Raw genomic sequence first — 14,766 nt, 5'->3', positions numbered from 1 at the left:
GTGCCAAGTGTCCTGTATGAAGCAAGAAGATAGCGAAGCAGCTAAAGCTATATTTTGCTGGTGTTATCTTACGTGGTGGAAAACGGTTTAGCAAAGATTAAGTCGTCCTGTGCGCTCGTCGTGCAGTGTACATGCAAGAAGCTTTATGTGCATAAGTCATCGTTTCACGAATAAAAGCTGTAACATTTACTAGGACAACTTAGGCAGACGGCTTGCAAAGGCTAAAATTACTTAACACGGTATTGCATGTGTCACTCAATCATTCGATTACGCTGGAAATTTCAAACCCCAGAAGCATCGGCAAGACCAACAAAAAAGCATCTTTATTAACGTTTAATCAACCATTAAATCTCAACCGATAACATTTACCCACAGCTGAGTGAACAGGACCAACACACAAAAAATCAACAAACAACATGTTTAGACACACCGTCGTCGTAAACATCGAGATTATTGGGGATTAGTGGGAGACGGCACATCCCACCGGCTTTCGGTCGATCTCCTTGCAGCTCCAAATGACCGCCATCAATCATTGCTTGCCTGTCAAAATACCGTAGACGTAGCCCGTGAGCAAGCACCCACCGTCCGGAAAAGCGCGTTATGGTTGGCCTTTTTTCTCTCTTTCTGGCCAAACAGCTCGATAATGACCTCAAAAATGGCATCTTAAAGTACGCTTTCCATTAAAATCGATTTTCGGAACGGTTCGGTCTGTGCGGAATGGAGCGGACGGAACGGTAACTAATCCCGCTCACAGCCGATGTGATGATTCACGTGCAACGCGTCAAAACCTTCGCTAATGGTCGTAGAGTGTGCGAGAAGACATTGCTCAACGGTTTTAATGGATCGATGGATGCGTCCCGTGGAAAGCGCGTTCAATTAAATGCACAGAGAAATAGAGGCAGAAACAAAACCCCACCGTTGACCCAATGAAGCGCAATGAGGCACGAGGTGGGCAAGCTGAGGGCTGTTTTACTTCAACCACAAACGTGTAGGGGTGGGCACTCGACAAACTCGGTTCAATCGGCCACTCCGGCAGTCAAACCCAGCCAAGGAAATAAACTCACAATCAATTAAATAATAATAATAATTCAGCAGCGAAATTGAATCTTTCCAGCGCGGTTCCTCTTTCTTCCATGCTCCACGTGCGGTGCCTGGGCCACATTTGGTGTTTTATGTTTCCCCTCTTCTGGGCACACAACTCAGCGGGGCACAAATTTCTTCTGGCTGCAAAAATGAAGCGAGAAGAAAGCAGCAGCAGCAACAGCGAAAGAACGGTGCGAAGAAAGCATCAATAATGGATTCCCACTGAGCGAGTGCCAGAGAGTGAGCGCATGATTAGTGCCGGGAGCTCCAGCTGTGCGCTCGGGAGGACCTCGGGAGGTCTCGCCGGCAGAATATGAAGCCCACTGTTGCAAGAAACGTTCAGTTTTATCTCGAAACTATTCGATAAGCCAACACCATGAGAGAGTTTGCTACACACGATTGCACAAGAATCGAACGCTGATCTAGCGCATAACTACCCCCAAACTAGAGCGCAAGCGATCGCGTCAGAGCGTTCTATCAGCTCCATTAATTATAACCTCCAAAAGAGAGAAGTGTCTTCATTATGTACGTAAAGAATGGTACACAATTTCACCGTCACGCTGCGATAAATCTGTTAACACTTTCCCGATGTCGAAAAGTGTGGCCCACGCATAGCATGCATGCATACGGGGCCTACGGTAAGCATATGGTTCTTCACAGTGTTTACACAAACACGAACTGCTTCGGAGAGGACGTACGAGGACATTTAGGGATGTTAAATTTCAAAACTCAACAACAGACCAATAATTTTAACCGTTTTTACACACACACACTTACATAGCCGCGGAGAGAAGAAGTATTTTGCTCTCCACATGAGGTCCTAAAGGTCCATGTTAACTTCTACCCAAGATGAACGAACTCGCCGCATAGCTGCAGACAAACATTGCGTTGATTTATTTCCCCCCGAAAAATTGAGCTCTCCATCTTTTCCGCTAGAAATAGAACATCTTGTCCGAACAGCATGGGGTTGTTAGTGCGGGGTTTGTTTGGATATATGTTGTAGCTTTCACCGCAACTCAACATCTTGATGTGTAAACATTCCATTTTTATAATGCAAGATTTAAGGAAAGTTCTTGTTGATGAGAGAACCCATTCGATCTTACATGCAATGTTTCCCCTAACTTTGAAAGTATCCGCACATCGATCAAGCGTCGTAAACGGTACTCGGCCAGCGATGGAACGAGCTTTCACATTGTAATCTGCTTCCGTTCCCGTAGAAGCGTACAAATCACATTCGTCTTCCAGTGCTTCAACCAACTCCTCGCTGAACCTGAGCTCGTCGCCTCCTGAAGTCCACCCACAGAGGAATGTGGCGTGTGTGGAGATTAGCATATGAAAACAGTCCATCCTGGTCGAGTGGATAAGACCAGGAGAGAGAGAGAAAAAAAAGTTATTGGTTGCTATATTTTATCAATTTCTTCTTGCAGCCGCGTTTGCTTGCTGCGCGCGTGACTAGGAAGAACTTTCTGCCACCGTATGCGCCGTCGGGTCCGGGTTCAGACCACCCATCGATTTGGCGTTGATAGGTTTTGAAGCAGCAATAAATTGTTGCGTCGTGTGCCGCGATGCATTCCCCGCACATAAAAAAGGGGGCGCCGATCTTCTGTTGGAGACGCTGGCGAGATGGTGAAAACATCCGGAGACTGCATTTGCAAGAGAAAGGGTGTGTTTTGTGGCCTGCAAAGTGGAAGATCTAGAGCGCACTGACGTTGGAATTTATCACGCCGCCGTTACACGGACCAGGTTGTTCACCTTGCGCTCACCTTTTGTTCTTCAAGAGTGGCAAGAAAACGGAACGATAAAACACAATCAACAACCTTCTCCGTGGTCCTAAGCGAACTCCAACAAAAAATAGTCTCGAGAATGAACTCGAAAACAAAAAAAAAGAAGCTACAAATCCCTAATTTATAGTAAGATTATTGATTTTGGAGTTCGATCCAGCCTAGGGGGTTCCTGTTTGGGGAGTGTGAGTGTGTGTGTTTGCATAACTCATTCGAGTGTCATCTTAAAGCGAGGGCAGGCTTTTAATTTGCCGTGAGAGAGCTTCCACGCATCATAAAAGACATGGTGAAAACATCCTCCCTAAACGAGGAAAAAAAACAGCGAAATGCGCTACCGCTGATAAAGCAAGTGCCTGCTGCACAGCCAAAAGGCTACCCCGAATCACGATCACGATCATGGGATCGTATCGGGGGGAGCCTGGCAGAAGACACCGGCTGCCTGCCCGTCTGCCACTTTGCCCTCGTTATCTTAATGGAAATGGTTCAAACTTGGATGGGCTAAAATGAAAGCTCTCCCTTACTAGCCGGCCGGACCGCATTTGGCAAGTTATCACATGCCTAGGGAAGGCACATAGTGCGGGCAGTGGGGAGGCTAAGCACTACGGCGACGACCCGAAATGTCGGATTATCGGAGTTCGACGCTGGGTGGAATAAATTTCAAACTTTATTGAACCGCGCTGTACCCGGTGTTTGTTTCGGCTTCGGTAAACTCATAAATAAACGGTTTCAGGAAGGCGGTGCTCGATCGGGAATGGGTCACTCGCTGATCCTTCTAGGAACGCTAATGAACGATACAGCGACGCACGATGGCGCTATCCATGTTGATGCGTGCATATTTTTGACCACGTTTGAACCATACTGGAACAGCTCCAACTTCAGCTATTTCGTTTGAAAATGCCTGCCACGCTTTGGCCGGTGGACTTGTGTTTTGAAAATGCTGTAGTTATGAAATTAATTTGCGAATTAAATCAATATCCCCACCACACCATCGCCCGTAGCACGCTCAATCCCTACTGTTTTGCAGGAACTGAAAAAAATAAACAACCACTGTTGCCTGGTGGACGATAACCAATAAAATACAATTTATGAGAACTTTATTAACCCACCGCTCGTCCAAACCCTTCCCCACCGTACGCAGTGCTGCATTCGGAGCGCGGCTGCAGCAGAATGCAACTCCCTACCCCGTGTTGTGGGATTATAATACGTTGACCCGCTTATCGGATTACTTCTTGCTGGGGGCCCGTAACCAACTGAAGGCGGTGTGCGGTAGCAAGGTTTAGAAAATTCTTGCTCCCATGCGAACCTAAAGCTCCGGAGCGTTTGGAATTGTAGGGAGGGTGGAAAAAACAACCTCCAAGCCGGCTTTTAAAAGACGCAACACCAGAATCAATTTATTTCCTTCCTCTTAAGAAAAACGGCAATAACCGTTTGAGATAGTTCGTGGCTGGCACATGGGAGGATTAGAGCAATTTCGTAACAGCACTCGGTTGATTATCAATTGGTTGCGGGAGAACCTGGCCGTACGAAGAGGAAAGTACGAGATGATTGGTGGAGGACGGTTTACTTTAAAAAAGCTGGACACTGGACGGGGAACGCTGGGTTGCTATTAAGATGTGAAGTTGTCCCCAAGGCATCTTTACCAAATGGAAGATCAGACATGATTCATCGTCGTAAGCCAAGGGCTAAGGGGGTAGGGTACTGGCGGGAGGATGAAATCTTCTTATGACCCTTAATACTTTGGACCGAATTGTTGGGAATGGTTTGAGACGCGCAATTGAGAGGGTGATAAATTTGGGAGTTTTCTTCAAAGCTGTGAGAATGAGAACGTGAAAAGGTTTAGGGGAAAACTGTTTGATTTTGCTGGATTCATTAGGCGTGATTTATATTTCCGATACATCGCAGCTTATTACGAACAAAATATCTAATTTATGTAGAGCGTTGGGAGATTTTATGAATTTCATTTTTCTGTGATACATATTTTGTTGAATTTACTGATGGACGTTTGACATATTCAAATACACAGATTGATCTCAACAGAATTGCAATTTTGGTAACAGGTCTGCCTTCAACTGGTGATTTTATGATAGTGAAAAAAATATTTAGCCGCTGGTTTTTACTCAATTTAACAATTTATGTTACTATTACTGTTGATGCAGGAAAATGGCGGATATTTGCAGAAAAAATACCTCAAAAGTAGTTCTTGATAGTATACCTACTTCAGGAGAATACTTGAATAATGTTATGATTATTCCCGGTTGTTTTTTCTCATTACGTATAGAAAGATTACTCAAAAGAACAGTTTCTTAATAACTATTTTGTATTATTACCTATATATTGATTGTTGTAAGGTATAGCTCTGACGTATACTATTCTTGCAACCGGGATACATTGACCCCGAGTTGATGCATTTTGTCTGTTGATTTGTAAGGAATGGTTGATTTTGGAGTTGCAACCTCGAAACATATCAATATCAGAACAAAATTTGTCTATATTGAACATAAAAAGATCTTATACAAATTCCTCTCAAAAGATTTTTGTGGTAATTAACTAATTCTCGACTACCTGCATGTCCTCAAAATTTACAAAAAAGATTGGTAGTTCCAAAGTTCAAAGAGCGAAGCAACGATATTTTATTTTTTAAACAGTCGTCCACAGCTTTGGGTACAACATTATTTTTCATTTTTTCCCATTAACACAATTGTTTCGGTTTGAATCAAGCAAAGGAAAATAGCCGACAGTTCGTTGGGACTTGCTCTGTATCGTTATAAAGGCTAAATGGTTTCACATACTTTGAAGGTATAACTTCAGCTGTTGAATCACTCGAATCTTTCAAATCATTTTAATCCACTAGAATTATATTCGACCTTCAAAATGGGTCGCTTGTTAGCACGCCAGCACGAGTTGAGGTCACCCTATGTTTACACCAACCACGAGCACGTCCTGTAACCTTACAACACCAAAGTGTCATGTAACTTTAATTACTTGCACAACCTAACTAGCACGTCACCGCGGGACCGTCCGGTCGGTCAGCGCGTATATGTTTAGTGCTTGTGTTGCAACAATAATTAAATTATTCATAATTTAGACACTCTCCCCACCACTGTTCGACGGCAAAATTTACCCTCACGCCAAATGTTACTAGCACCTAATTATTATTATTGAAACAAAATAGCTACAACCACGTACACCCCGGGAGCTTTTCGCTCGGTGCAGCCCGGGTAACGGGCTGACGCAACTCCGTCACAGACCAATAGGCAATAGGGCTGGTACCAATTTTCCGCGAAAAACCAACAGATTCCACCGGCTGCGCACGGTGGAGAGCAGCTCGAGTGCAGTTTAGAGCATTGTTATGTAAATGACGTTTTGTGTGCACCACTTTTGCGAAATGCCTCCGGGGAGTTGTAAACGGTATTTCGGTCGTCTGCTCGTGTGTCGAAGCAAAAGGGAGCTTTCCAACGATCGGGGGGTTTGTGTGACGGGAAAACATCACGCCAAATGGAGAGCGTTACATTTGCAACACGGGAATGCTGGGGAGCAACGTTTGCCAGCTGTATGTGTGTAGTATGTCGAAAAGAGCAACAAACTCCCCCAAAGCACTCGTGTCAGCCATCCGAAACGGAGGGATAAACAGCCAAAGGCCTCCCACGTGTACGTAATGGGAGAATATTTTATGACTCTGTTTCATTTTCCCAATGGACGAAAGTGGCTAATCACACCACACCCCCGGTACGAGGGCTTTTGGCAGTGGAAGTAGCAGTAGTAGTATTACTAGTAGTAGCAGCTAAGCTGGAGAAGGAAATGAATAAAAAAACAAGCCCCGATATCACCCAGCATCCACTCATTACATCTACTAATCTAATCACATTCGCTGTGCTCATCAGAAAATTTTGTAGTCCGTAAAAATCCCGAAACACCCCGAGCAGAGCAAGCGAGGCGGCGAATGGGCGGCGTTTTTATTGCTCCATAAACCAATTCACATCGAACGGGTCTGCTCCTGCACGTCGTAGTGCGTCTAGGATGTCTTAGGGGGAAACGGCACAATATCTTTGGTCCGTGCAGCTTCCGGGCAAATTTTGCTTTCCAAGTCGTTTCTTTTATACGACGTCGTCTTGCTGGGCGCACGGAGGACTTCTTTGTCTTCGTCCCAGAGCTCCCAGATGGGATGTGGCTGGAGGTGTTTTTTCTTCCTTTCTTTGGGACACTTTTGCCTTTCTTCTACCAGTGTGGGGACCAAGTGTGAATTTAATGGTTGCTACTGGTGATGGTGGTGGTGGTGGTGGTACTGAGCTGTCGTTTCATTACTTAGGGAATGACTTAGGCTCACACGGCGGGATGCACAAGTGGAAGAAAAAAAAAAGGTTTATGTGATTATAGCGATAGCTTTGATCTATGTGAATAGCTGACGGAACGTAAAAGTGAAGTAAAAATTAAATGTAATAACCACACTGCCAAACTGAAATAGTGTGTCTGATGTGTGTTTATTCGTGTAATTATTCCTTTATCTTTACTGTCTAATTACTAATAAGGTTTTGAGCACTTGTTATTGTTTGTGTTGTATTCATTTTGAATGGTTTAGTTTCTAAATTGATTGATCATAATTTCTGATTATAAATATTATGAATCTTAACTTCTTCTAATTGATTGATTCAGAATCAAGTAATTGTATTCTAAAATATCGTTCAACAACCACTTGAAACTGCTTTGAGATTCTTACATTAAGTCACCTGTCTTACAGATTTTAAGCTGATCATCAAAGGTTCAACTCCAGGCTCCGTTGGCAAAAGTGACATTTGCCCAAACATGTTCAAACCCCCATCCTTTACTTGCTAATCAAAATTTTGTCTCAAAATAACACAACGCGGGCAAACCACACGGCTATAATTTGCTTAAGTACTCGACCCCACAAAGGGTAATTTCTTAACCTCCCTCTTTTCTTTGTTCTTTTTTCCACAACCGTCCGATCTTCATGCAAAAAAAAGGTAAATTTTCCAACATCAACATTTCATTCTTTGCTTTTACCGTTTTAGGGGTATCATAAAAGGTGCAACACACCTTCCGCTTAACCAAACTTCTTAAGCAAATAGCACCACAGGACAACCGATGCTCGGTCGACCATTCTGCGCACTCCTTTCCACTTGCACAGCTTTCCCCGCCCTGGTTGAAGTGCTTATTAGCTGTTTGCTTTTTCCAACCGTGTGGCGGTGTGCCACCGATGTATCAAGGATGCTTCGCCGCATGCACATTGTAATAATAATTAGTAATGTCGCCGTCATCGTCGTCGTCGTTTGCCGGCTTGCGCCCTGATTACGCTCCGGCCATACTACACCGTGTGTGCAAAATGGCAGGTTTGTCGTTTTTAATACCTGCCACTGCACCGTCGCACCAGCGCCGCGAATCGATTCCGATGTGTGCAGTTCTGCCTAATAACGTCCGCGTGCGTGCTGTGTGTGTCGTCTACGTATTCTGATGGCGCTGGTAAACGCGGCGAAAGCTTCTAACGTGAAGCAACACGGCACCGGCGAACGTGAAAGCGTACGTCCCGAGGAAAGAGTTAAGAATTTAATATTATTCAGAAGAAACATTCATAAAGAGTAATGTCAGTAATTACCTTTTCGAGTAATAATACGTTTAATCATAAACCTGCAGGCCGGAGTGAGGAACATTCGCCTCCCGGAATGTACCTCCAAGGAGGAGCCCGAGGAGCGCTGCCCAGAAGCGTCTCCAAGGACGTTTTCTCGCCCCGTGCGGACGGTACGGACGGATGATAACGACCGTCCTGGGGATGATGGGTTCGTCCCACCATTTCCTTTTCCCTTCACCCCTCTCCACACACAACCAAGACGGTGCATGTTAAAGTGTGTCGGTTTGCAGATGGGCGCGTACGGTGTCTGCACCTGAGCGAGCGTGGTTTTAGTATTTTATGAAAATTTTATTGCATCAAAACCCTAAAACCGGGAGATGGAGAGAGAGAGAGAGAGAGAGAGAGAGAGAAATTGGAGCACGCTGACGCAAATGACGTGGTTCTGCTTTATGACACTGGCACACAACACACGCACTTGAGTATTGCTTTTTGTCGGTTTGGGTAAGAAATGAAATCAAACAAGAAGGCAAGGATTTTGGATCATAACGCGTCACCCTTAAAACGCATGTGCGCTTGCATTGTAATCACCGAATTCCATTACGGTACACGCAGTTACGGAGTAAGATGCAATGAGGAGCGGGGATACCTTATAAGGAATACCGTAATTAGGGAAAGGAAGCTGTTGCTGGGAAACGTGGATTGGCCGGATCAAGTGCATCTGGGGAATATGGAAGCAAACACAAATGAAGAACTAATAAATTTTCAAATTATTACGTACAAGCCGGTTGCTGTAATTTGGGGCGCGGTTTTTTTTTTATAAACTTCAGCAAAGCGTTTAATGCGGGGATATCATTAGAACAAATTGCTCTGTTAAAAGAGGAACTGTTGCATTCTACGGAAAGAAGATTTGGTGAAGAGCATTACACCAATTTGGTCTTCTTTAAATTATCAATTTTAAATTGCAGTAATGATTTCAGATAGTTTATTTTGAATATGAATATGCTTGAAGACGTATAGGTATATGCTTATAAATACGCCGTACTACACAAACTGTGCTAAAATATTTTGAAATCTATTAACTGTTGATGAAGATCTAAAACCATTGTGGGAGACGTAAAGCTAATTAATTTTAGATCATGCTTTCCATCTAGAACCAATCGATCTTATCATAAGAAATATGTTCACACTTGTTACAAGATTCACATCGATGAATACCAATCCGTATGACTTCAAGTCTATTCTTCTTCACAGAATAATCTCTTCAATGATATTAATATGCTGACGAGATATTGGTTAAGACCTTACAATATCAGGACTAATGAAATGTTGTTCGGATTAAGTGAATTAATTAGATCGAAACTCAATAAACTCTGAATTCTCAACATGAGTAGGTATAAGATGCATTGTAACTTCCATTTGTCGTTAGTGAAAACATTCATACGACTTTTCATTTCGAAGAATCTGCCCTAGCAGTATCCTAATTTGTTCATTTTTACTATCCCCTAATGCATCCTTTTTCTCGTCTTACTCGAACTGTGATGTCATGAATTCAATGGGACACACATGCTTCAGTTATCACCTAATTTCTTCAGGTTAAGAAATAAATCGAGTGTCTCAACTCCTTGTCTTTGCTTGTCACACGATGCACACGTGCCTCGGTTCTACTTTCTCCCCAAATTGAATACAACCTTCGATATCCTATTAAAATCCTGTACAAAGTAACATGAAACACCGTAAATGAAACGCACTCGCACACACAAGCTGCAATTTATCAAACTTACTTGCTGGCAGAACACCCAGATACATTCCGACACACTGGATACAATTACCCAAAAAACCCTTAATGTTTGTAAACATTCGCCTCAATTGAGGTACGGGTAAACTAATTCTGACCCATTGAGATGTCACCAAACACACGCCCGGCATGTTCCAATTCCCACATGGTTCGTCGGTTGATTGGTAATATGATAGGCAACCGTCACCACCCAGAAGTTAAAGGGCTTTGGTAGAAAACTCCACAGCAGCAACACTTTCCAAAAACATCTGAGCGCTGTTGTGAAAGCGCAGTGTTGGGATTCTTGTTTCACTACCGGGGATATCATGCAGAGCGCGTTCCGGCTGCATCTCCAGGGAATACAGGAGAGTGGTGGAAGGAATCTGCAAAGAACGATCAAATCTGACAATCCCAAACACGGCCACCTTGAAGTGGAAGTGCGGCTTCAAATTTAAGATTTACTGTGCTATTTACATAATGGAAGCAGTGTTGCTTGTTTATGCGTGTTTGGTGTCTCGCGTTTCCTTAAGTGTCCAGGAACACCCAGACCTATTACGCCAGTAACAACCCTCACCCAGGCAGGCCAGCAGGACGATCCAGAAGCTGTCCGTAGCAAAGCAACGAAACGAAACGCTCGATGTTCGAGCGGAAGATGATTGATGGCCGCGTTAAGGACGAAGGACCGACCGGAAAAGCTTCCAATTGACAGGCAGCTCCCGAAGGAGCGCAATATCTTTCCGAAAGGTGCGATTTTCGACACTCGCGATTAGAACTGGGCCTGGGTCGACGGAACGTTTTTCCCCTAAGGCGGAGGAAATGTGCGGAGAGAAAAAATGGCATCTTTAGAAGTCATGACAAGCCGCTAAATGATGTTTACTTTCTCTTGCAATGCCCTAGAGGCCGTCCGTAGGCTTGCAGGCGCTGGTGGGTGTGCATAAATTACGACCACTCGGGCTTGAAGAGATAGAGTGGAGGAACGTCTGTGAACGTCTGTCAGAAACACATTAGCACTATCCCACAGCGACGGGGGAAAGAAGTAGGGAAGCATCTTCCCATTTCCCGTGTAGGATATCATTGGAACAAGGACTTTGGAAAGAAAGGGGAAGCGATGTAACGGCGCGATATGGATTTGAATAAATTATAAAATTGAAATGTAACACCATCCGCACAACAAACCCGATTCAGCGATCCTGTTGCGCTAAGCGGATGAGTGTCGCGTTTGAGCCTGTTTCTCTTGTGCACTTCCCCCTTCAGGTCCGCACGCAGGACTCTGGATCGCATGGGAAATGGAGAAGATATTCTTTTTGCTTTCGCTCTTCCCCCCACCTGCGGATACAAGTGAAGTTTTATTTACCATTCAGTGAGGTTCTTGTTTTTTGCGGTGCACACCGCATCAACTGATTGACGGCGGATGTCCCGTACCGAGATGTCCCGGACGTCAAGCTGACAGGCCCCGGAGAGAAAGCCTAAAAGCCTCCGCAAACAGCTTCGAGTACTCGCGTCAAGTTTCGCGCGCGAGATTTACCGCCCAGCTTTCCCAGCACGGCTCGCAATGCTCCATGCTGTGTCGCTTAATTCCCCCCAAAACCAATAAGTGTTCCGTTCCTTATCCGGCACGATGCCGGTGGAGGCGATGCGGATGACGGTGTGTGGAACTTGCCTGTTCTTAATCACTTGCGCAAGCATGTTGCATTGTGTTGCAGAACAGAACAAAAAGATTAAAAAAAAAAAACACTGACATTCCGGGCGCGAGTACCAATTAATCCAATTTAGACTCGTAATAAAATCAAAGGACTCATTACCGGATCTTTGGGGGCAGATGTGTGCGTATTTTTTTTTATTTGCTTCTCCTTTGTTTATTTCACTCCCCATAACCTTTCCCTCTGCGCTGGCAGCGGGAGATCGTTAACATTCGGTAACAAATTGAAATAATTTAGTGCCAAATTTTACTGCCACCATGGAATGCAACGCAGCAACGGGGCTAACGAATCGTTCGCAGTTCCCATTCAGCCCCGAACGCAGCAGAAACACATGTTATTCGATCCATTTGGATTGATCCGTGGTGCAGTGTGTGTGTTGGATTGTGAGGATGCACCGGTTTTTGGTTTTGTTTTTGGTGAGCTGTTTTATGCGTGTTTGTTTTAAACGAGATCGTTACCTCCCGTTGGGCTATAGGCGGCTTGTATGCCCCTGTGATATGGAATACTTTGCTTGCGATTTTGAGCAGTAACATAAATTTTATTGAATTAAAGTTTGTTTTTTTCTGCAAAAGTACCGTTGTCTTAAGATGCTGCAAGATATTTACAATTGTACTATTTATTCATAACTGAAAATTACAATTATTGCATTAAATCACTTGAATTTTGTCCAACTTTAAGGTGTAATTAGCTCCTTTTATTTAGATTTGATCCAGGAATGCTAAAATTCATGAAGAATGAATGATTTGTCAACATTTCTTTTTGGAAATTGATTAAAGTATGCTTTATTGTAAATTCTTATTTGATTTTGTAATGTTCTAAACATAATACACTTTGCATTATTTCATATAATTTTGCATCTTTACGCCTTGAAATTCAGGGATATTTTCAAAAGCCGAAACTTGCATTGAAAGTAATGCAGAAGCAGAAACTTGAAAGTATTGATGATTATTATGCCCTAGCTATGTACCAACGGAAGCTACAATCAAAAAGAACCCTCTTTTACATCGTTTGTTTAAGCAATAGAATAAACAATACTGATCCCATGCTTAAACCATTTTCATGTACCAATCAAATTTAACCTCGTTTGTGACGGGCCCTCAATCGCTTTTCTCACTCACCTGACAATAAACAACACAACACCGAGACACACCGATAATACGACTTTGCGTCAAATTCTAATCCCAAAACCTACAGGCAGGGAGAGGATAGGTTGCGGCAAAAAGTATATATTCGCAGTGATTCGATTGCGCATTTAATTTGGACCTACAGTGCGTACACCATCTGGCTTCATTAAATTAGTCCATTAAATCTCTATTTACACCATCCGGCAGCGTCCCTTTTCGCTGCCTGCGAAACCCATTTCACACCCAAACAATCCATCAAACACGGCAAACCCGTCATTCATTCCCCGGTATCGTTTTGGGCTGTTCATTTACAGTGATGGGCGGCCGCTGGCCGGGGTCGCCACTCTAATCCTGCACACTGCTCACTGCGCGTCCGTCTATATGTGAGTGTGTGCCAAATGTGTGAAAAAATTGTGAATAAAATGCAATCCTATGCGACAAACAGATGGTCAAACAACCGGGAGCGATTAGAGCGCCCGAGGAACACCGAGGCAGACGAACTTGTCACTCGAACGTGTCCTTTCGCTGCTCTAGGTGTTTCTTCTGATCCCTGTTTTGTTTGGCACATCGGGAATGTGTGGTCATCACCTCGGCGGGAGAGAAAGACTCGGGAAAGTGACAAATCGGTTAAGCACACAAATAAACATGTGACACCTTTCGGGATGTCGTCTTCTGCTAAGGTTGGGAGCAGAGATGCATAATGAATCAAAAGACCTTCCGAACCGATTCCCTGGAGAAAGTAATGAGAATTCTACCATTTCCACACCGCAACAAAACCGGCAAGGTGTGTTGGCTGGGGGGGAACTTAAAACTGGAACAAGAAAAAGAGAAAGGTACAAACGGTGGAATAAAAATGACGGATTATCCTAAGCTCTCACCCAAAGCGCTTCGAAAATGGGATTACAAGCTTTCAATATCCTCGAAGGGAGCGCATATGCTCTCGCTTACCTAGCGGCCTTGCGATCCCTTTTCCTTCGGCGCACACGGCTCCGGGCACTGTTTCTAATCCCGAAATTGTTTTATTGTATGTTTTCGAAGATTTTAGGCAATGGAGGGAAAGAATAGAAAAAGGTAAAAAACCCCGCAAACGCGACCAAACTCTCCTTAAAGCATCGTGCGCACAAACACGTCCACGCACAAAGCATTTCGGAATCGGATCTACATTCAATCGAGCGCACAGCATCGGAACGATCGTCAATACGGAGTAAAAAAGCAGTGAAACATACACACACAACAAACAACAGACGGGTGTATGATTAGTTTTTTTTTCTTCTCTATCTTTCGCTTCCCGATTTTCACTTCTCTAATTTTGTGCCTCAGTGAACATCCTTTTTACTTTGCGTTTGTTGCGCTGTAAGAAGCGCTTTAAAGGTAAGGAAAGGCACGCATTCTGCTTCCCCGGCACCAACTGGTACGAATAATTCGTTCGCTCCCTATTCTTTTTTTTCTCTATTTCCCTGTAGCGTCTTATCGACTGTAGGCAGCCGCCATTCGTTTAGAGACGCTCCCGCTTGCTGATGCACTCACAAATGCCGCACGCATTTCCTAGGTTGATTTTCTCGCTGTTTTCTTGGAACAGCAGCACCGGTCAGACACGGGAGCTACTGATTTTTCTACTTTTAGTCCTTTTTTTTTACTCCTCCTTGAGGTCCAAACAGTAAAATTGTGCTTCATGTCCTTCCTTCGAAGGATGAAAGAACTCGGTTTTGCATTAGATCGAACC

The 14,766-nt window shown here is 44.0% G+C and overlaps 1 protein-coding gene across 1 annotated transcript in view; it reads left to right on the top strand.

Annotated features, from left to right (window-relative positions):
- LOC120959401 (uncharacterized) overlaps nucleotides 1–11,193 on the top strand; it is a 159,745-nt gene extending 148,552 nt beyond the window's left edge. Inside the window, exon 2 of the mRNA XM_049609959.1 lies at nucleotides 11,183–11,193. Within this exon, the coding sequence (XP_049465916.1) occupies nucleotides 11,183–11,186 (4 nt within the window). The 3' untranslated portion in view covers nucleotides 11,187–11,193. The remainder of the gene's footprint in view (nucleotides 1–11,182) is intronic.
- Nucleotides 11,194–14,766: the final 3,573 nt, after the last annotated feature.

The sequence above is a fragment of the Anopheles coluzzii genome, chromosome 3, assembly GCF_943734685.1.
Source record: "Anopheles coluzzii chromosome 3, AcolN3, whole genome shotgun sequence".
NCBI lineage: Eukaryota > Metazoa > Arthropoda > Insecta > Diptera > Culicidae > Anopheles > Anopheles coluzzii.
Note: the sequence above shows the minus strand (reverse complement) of the source record. Positions and strands in the feature narration are given on the sequence as shown.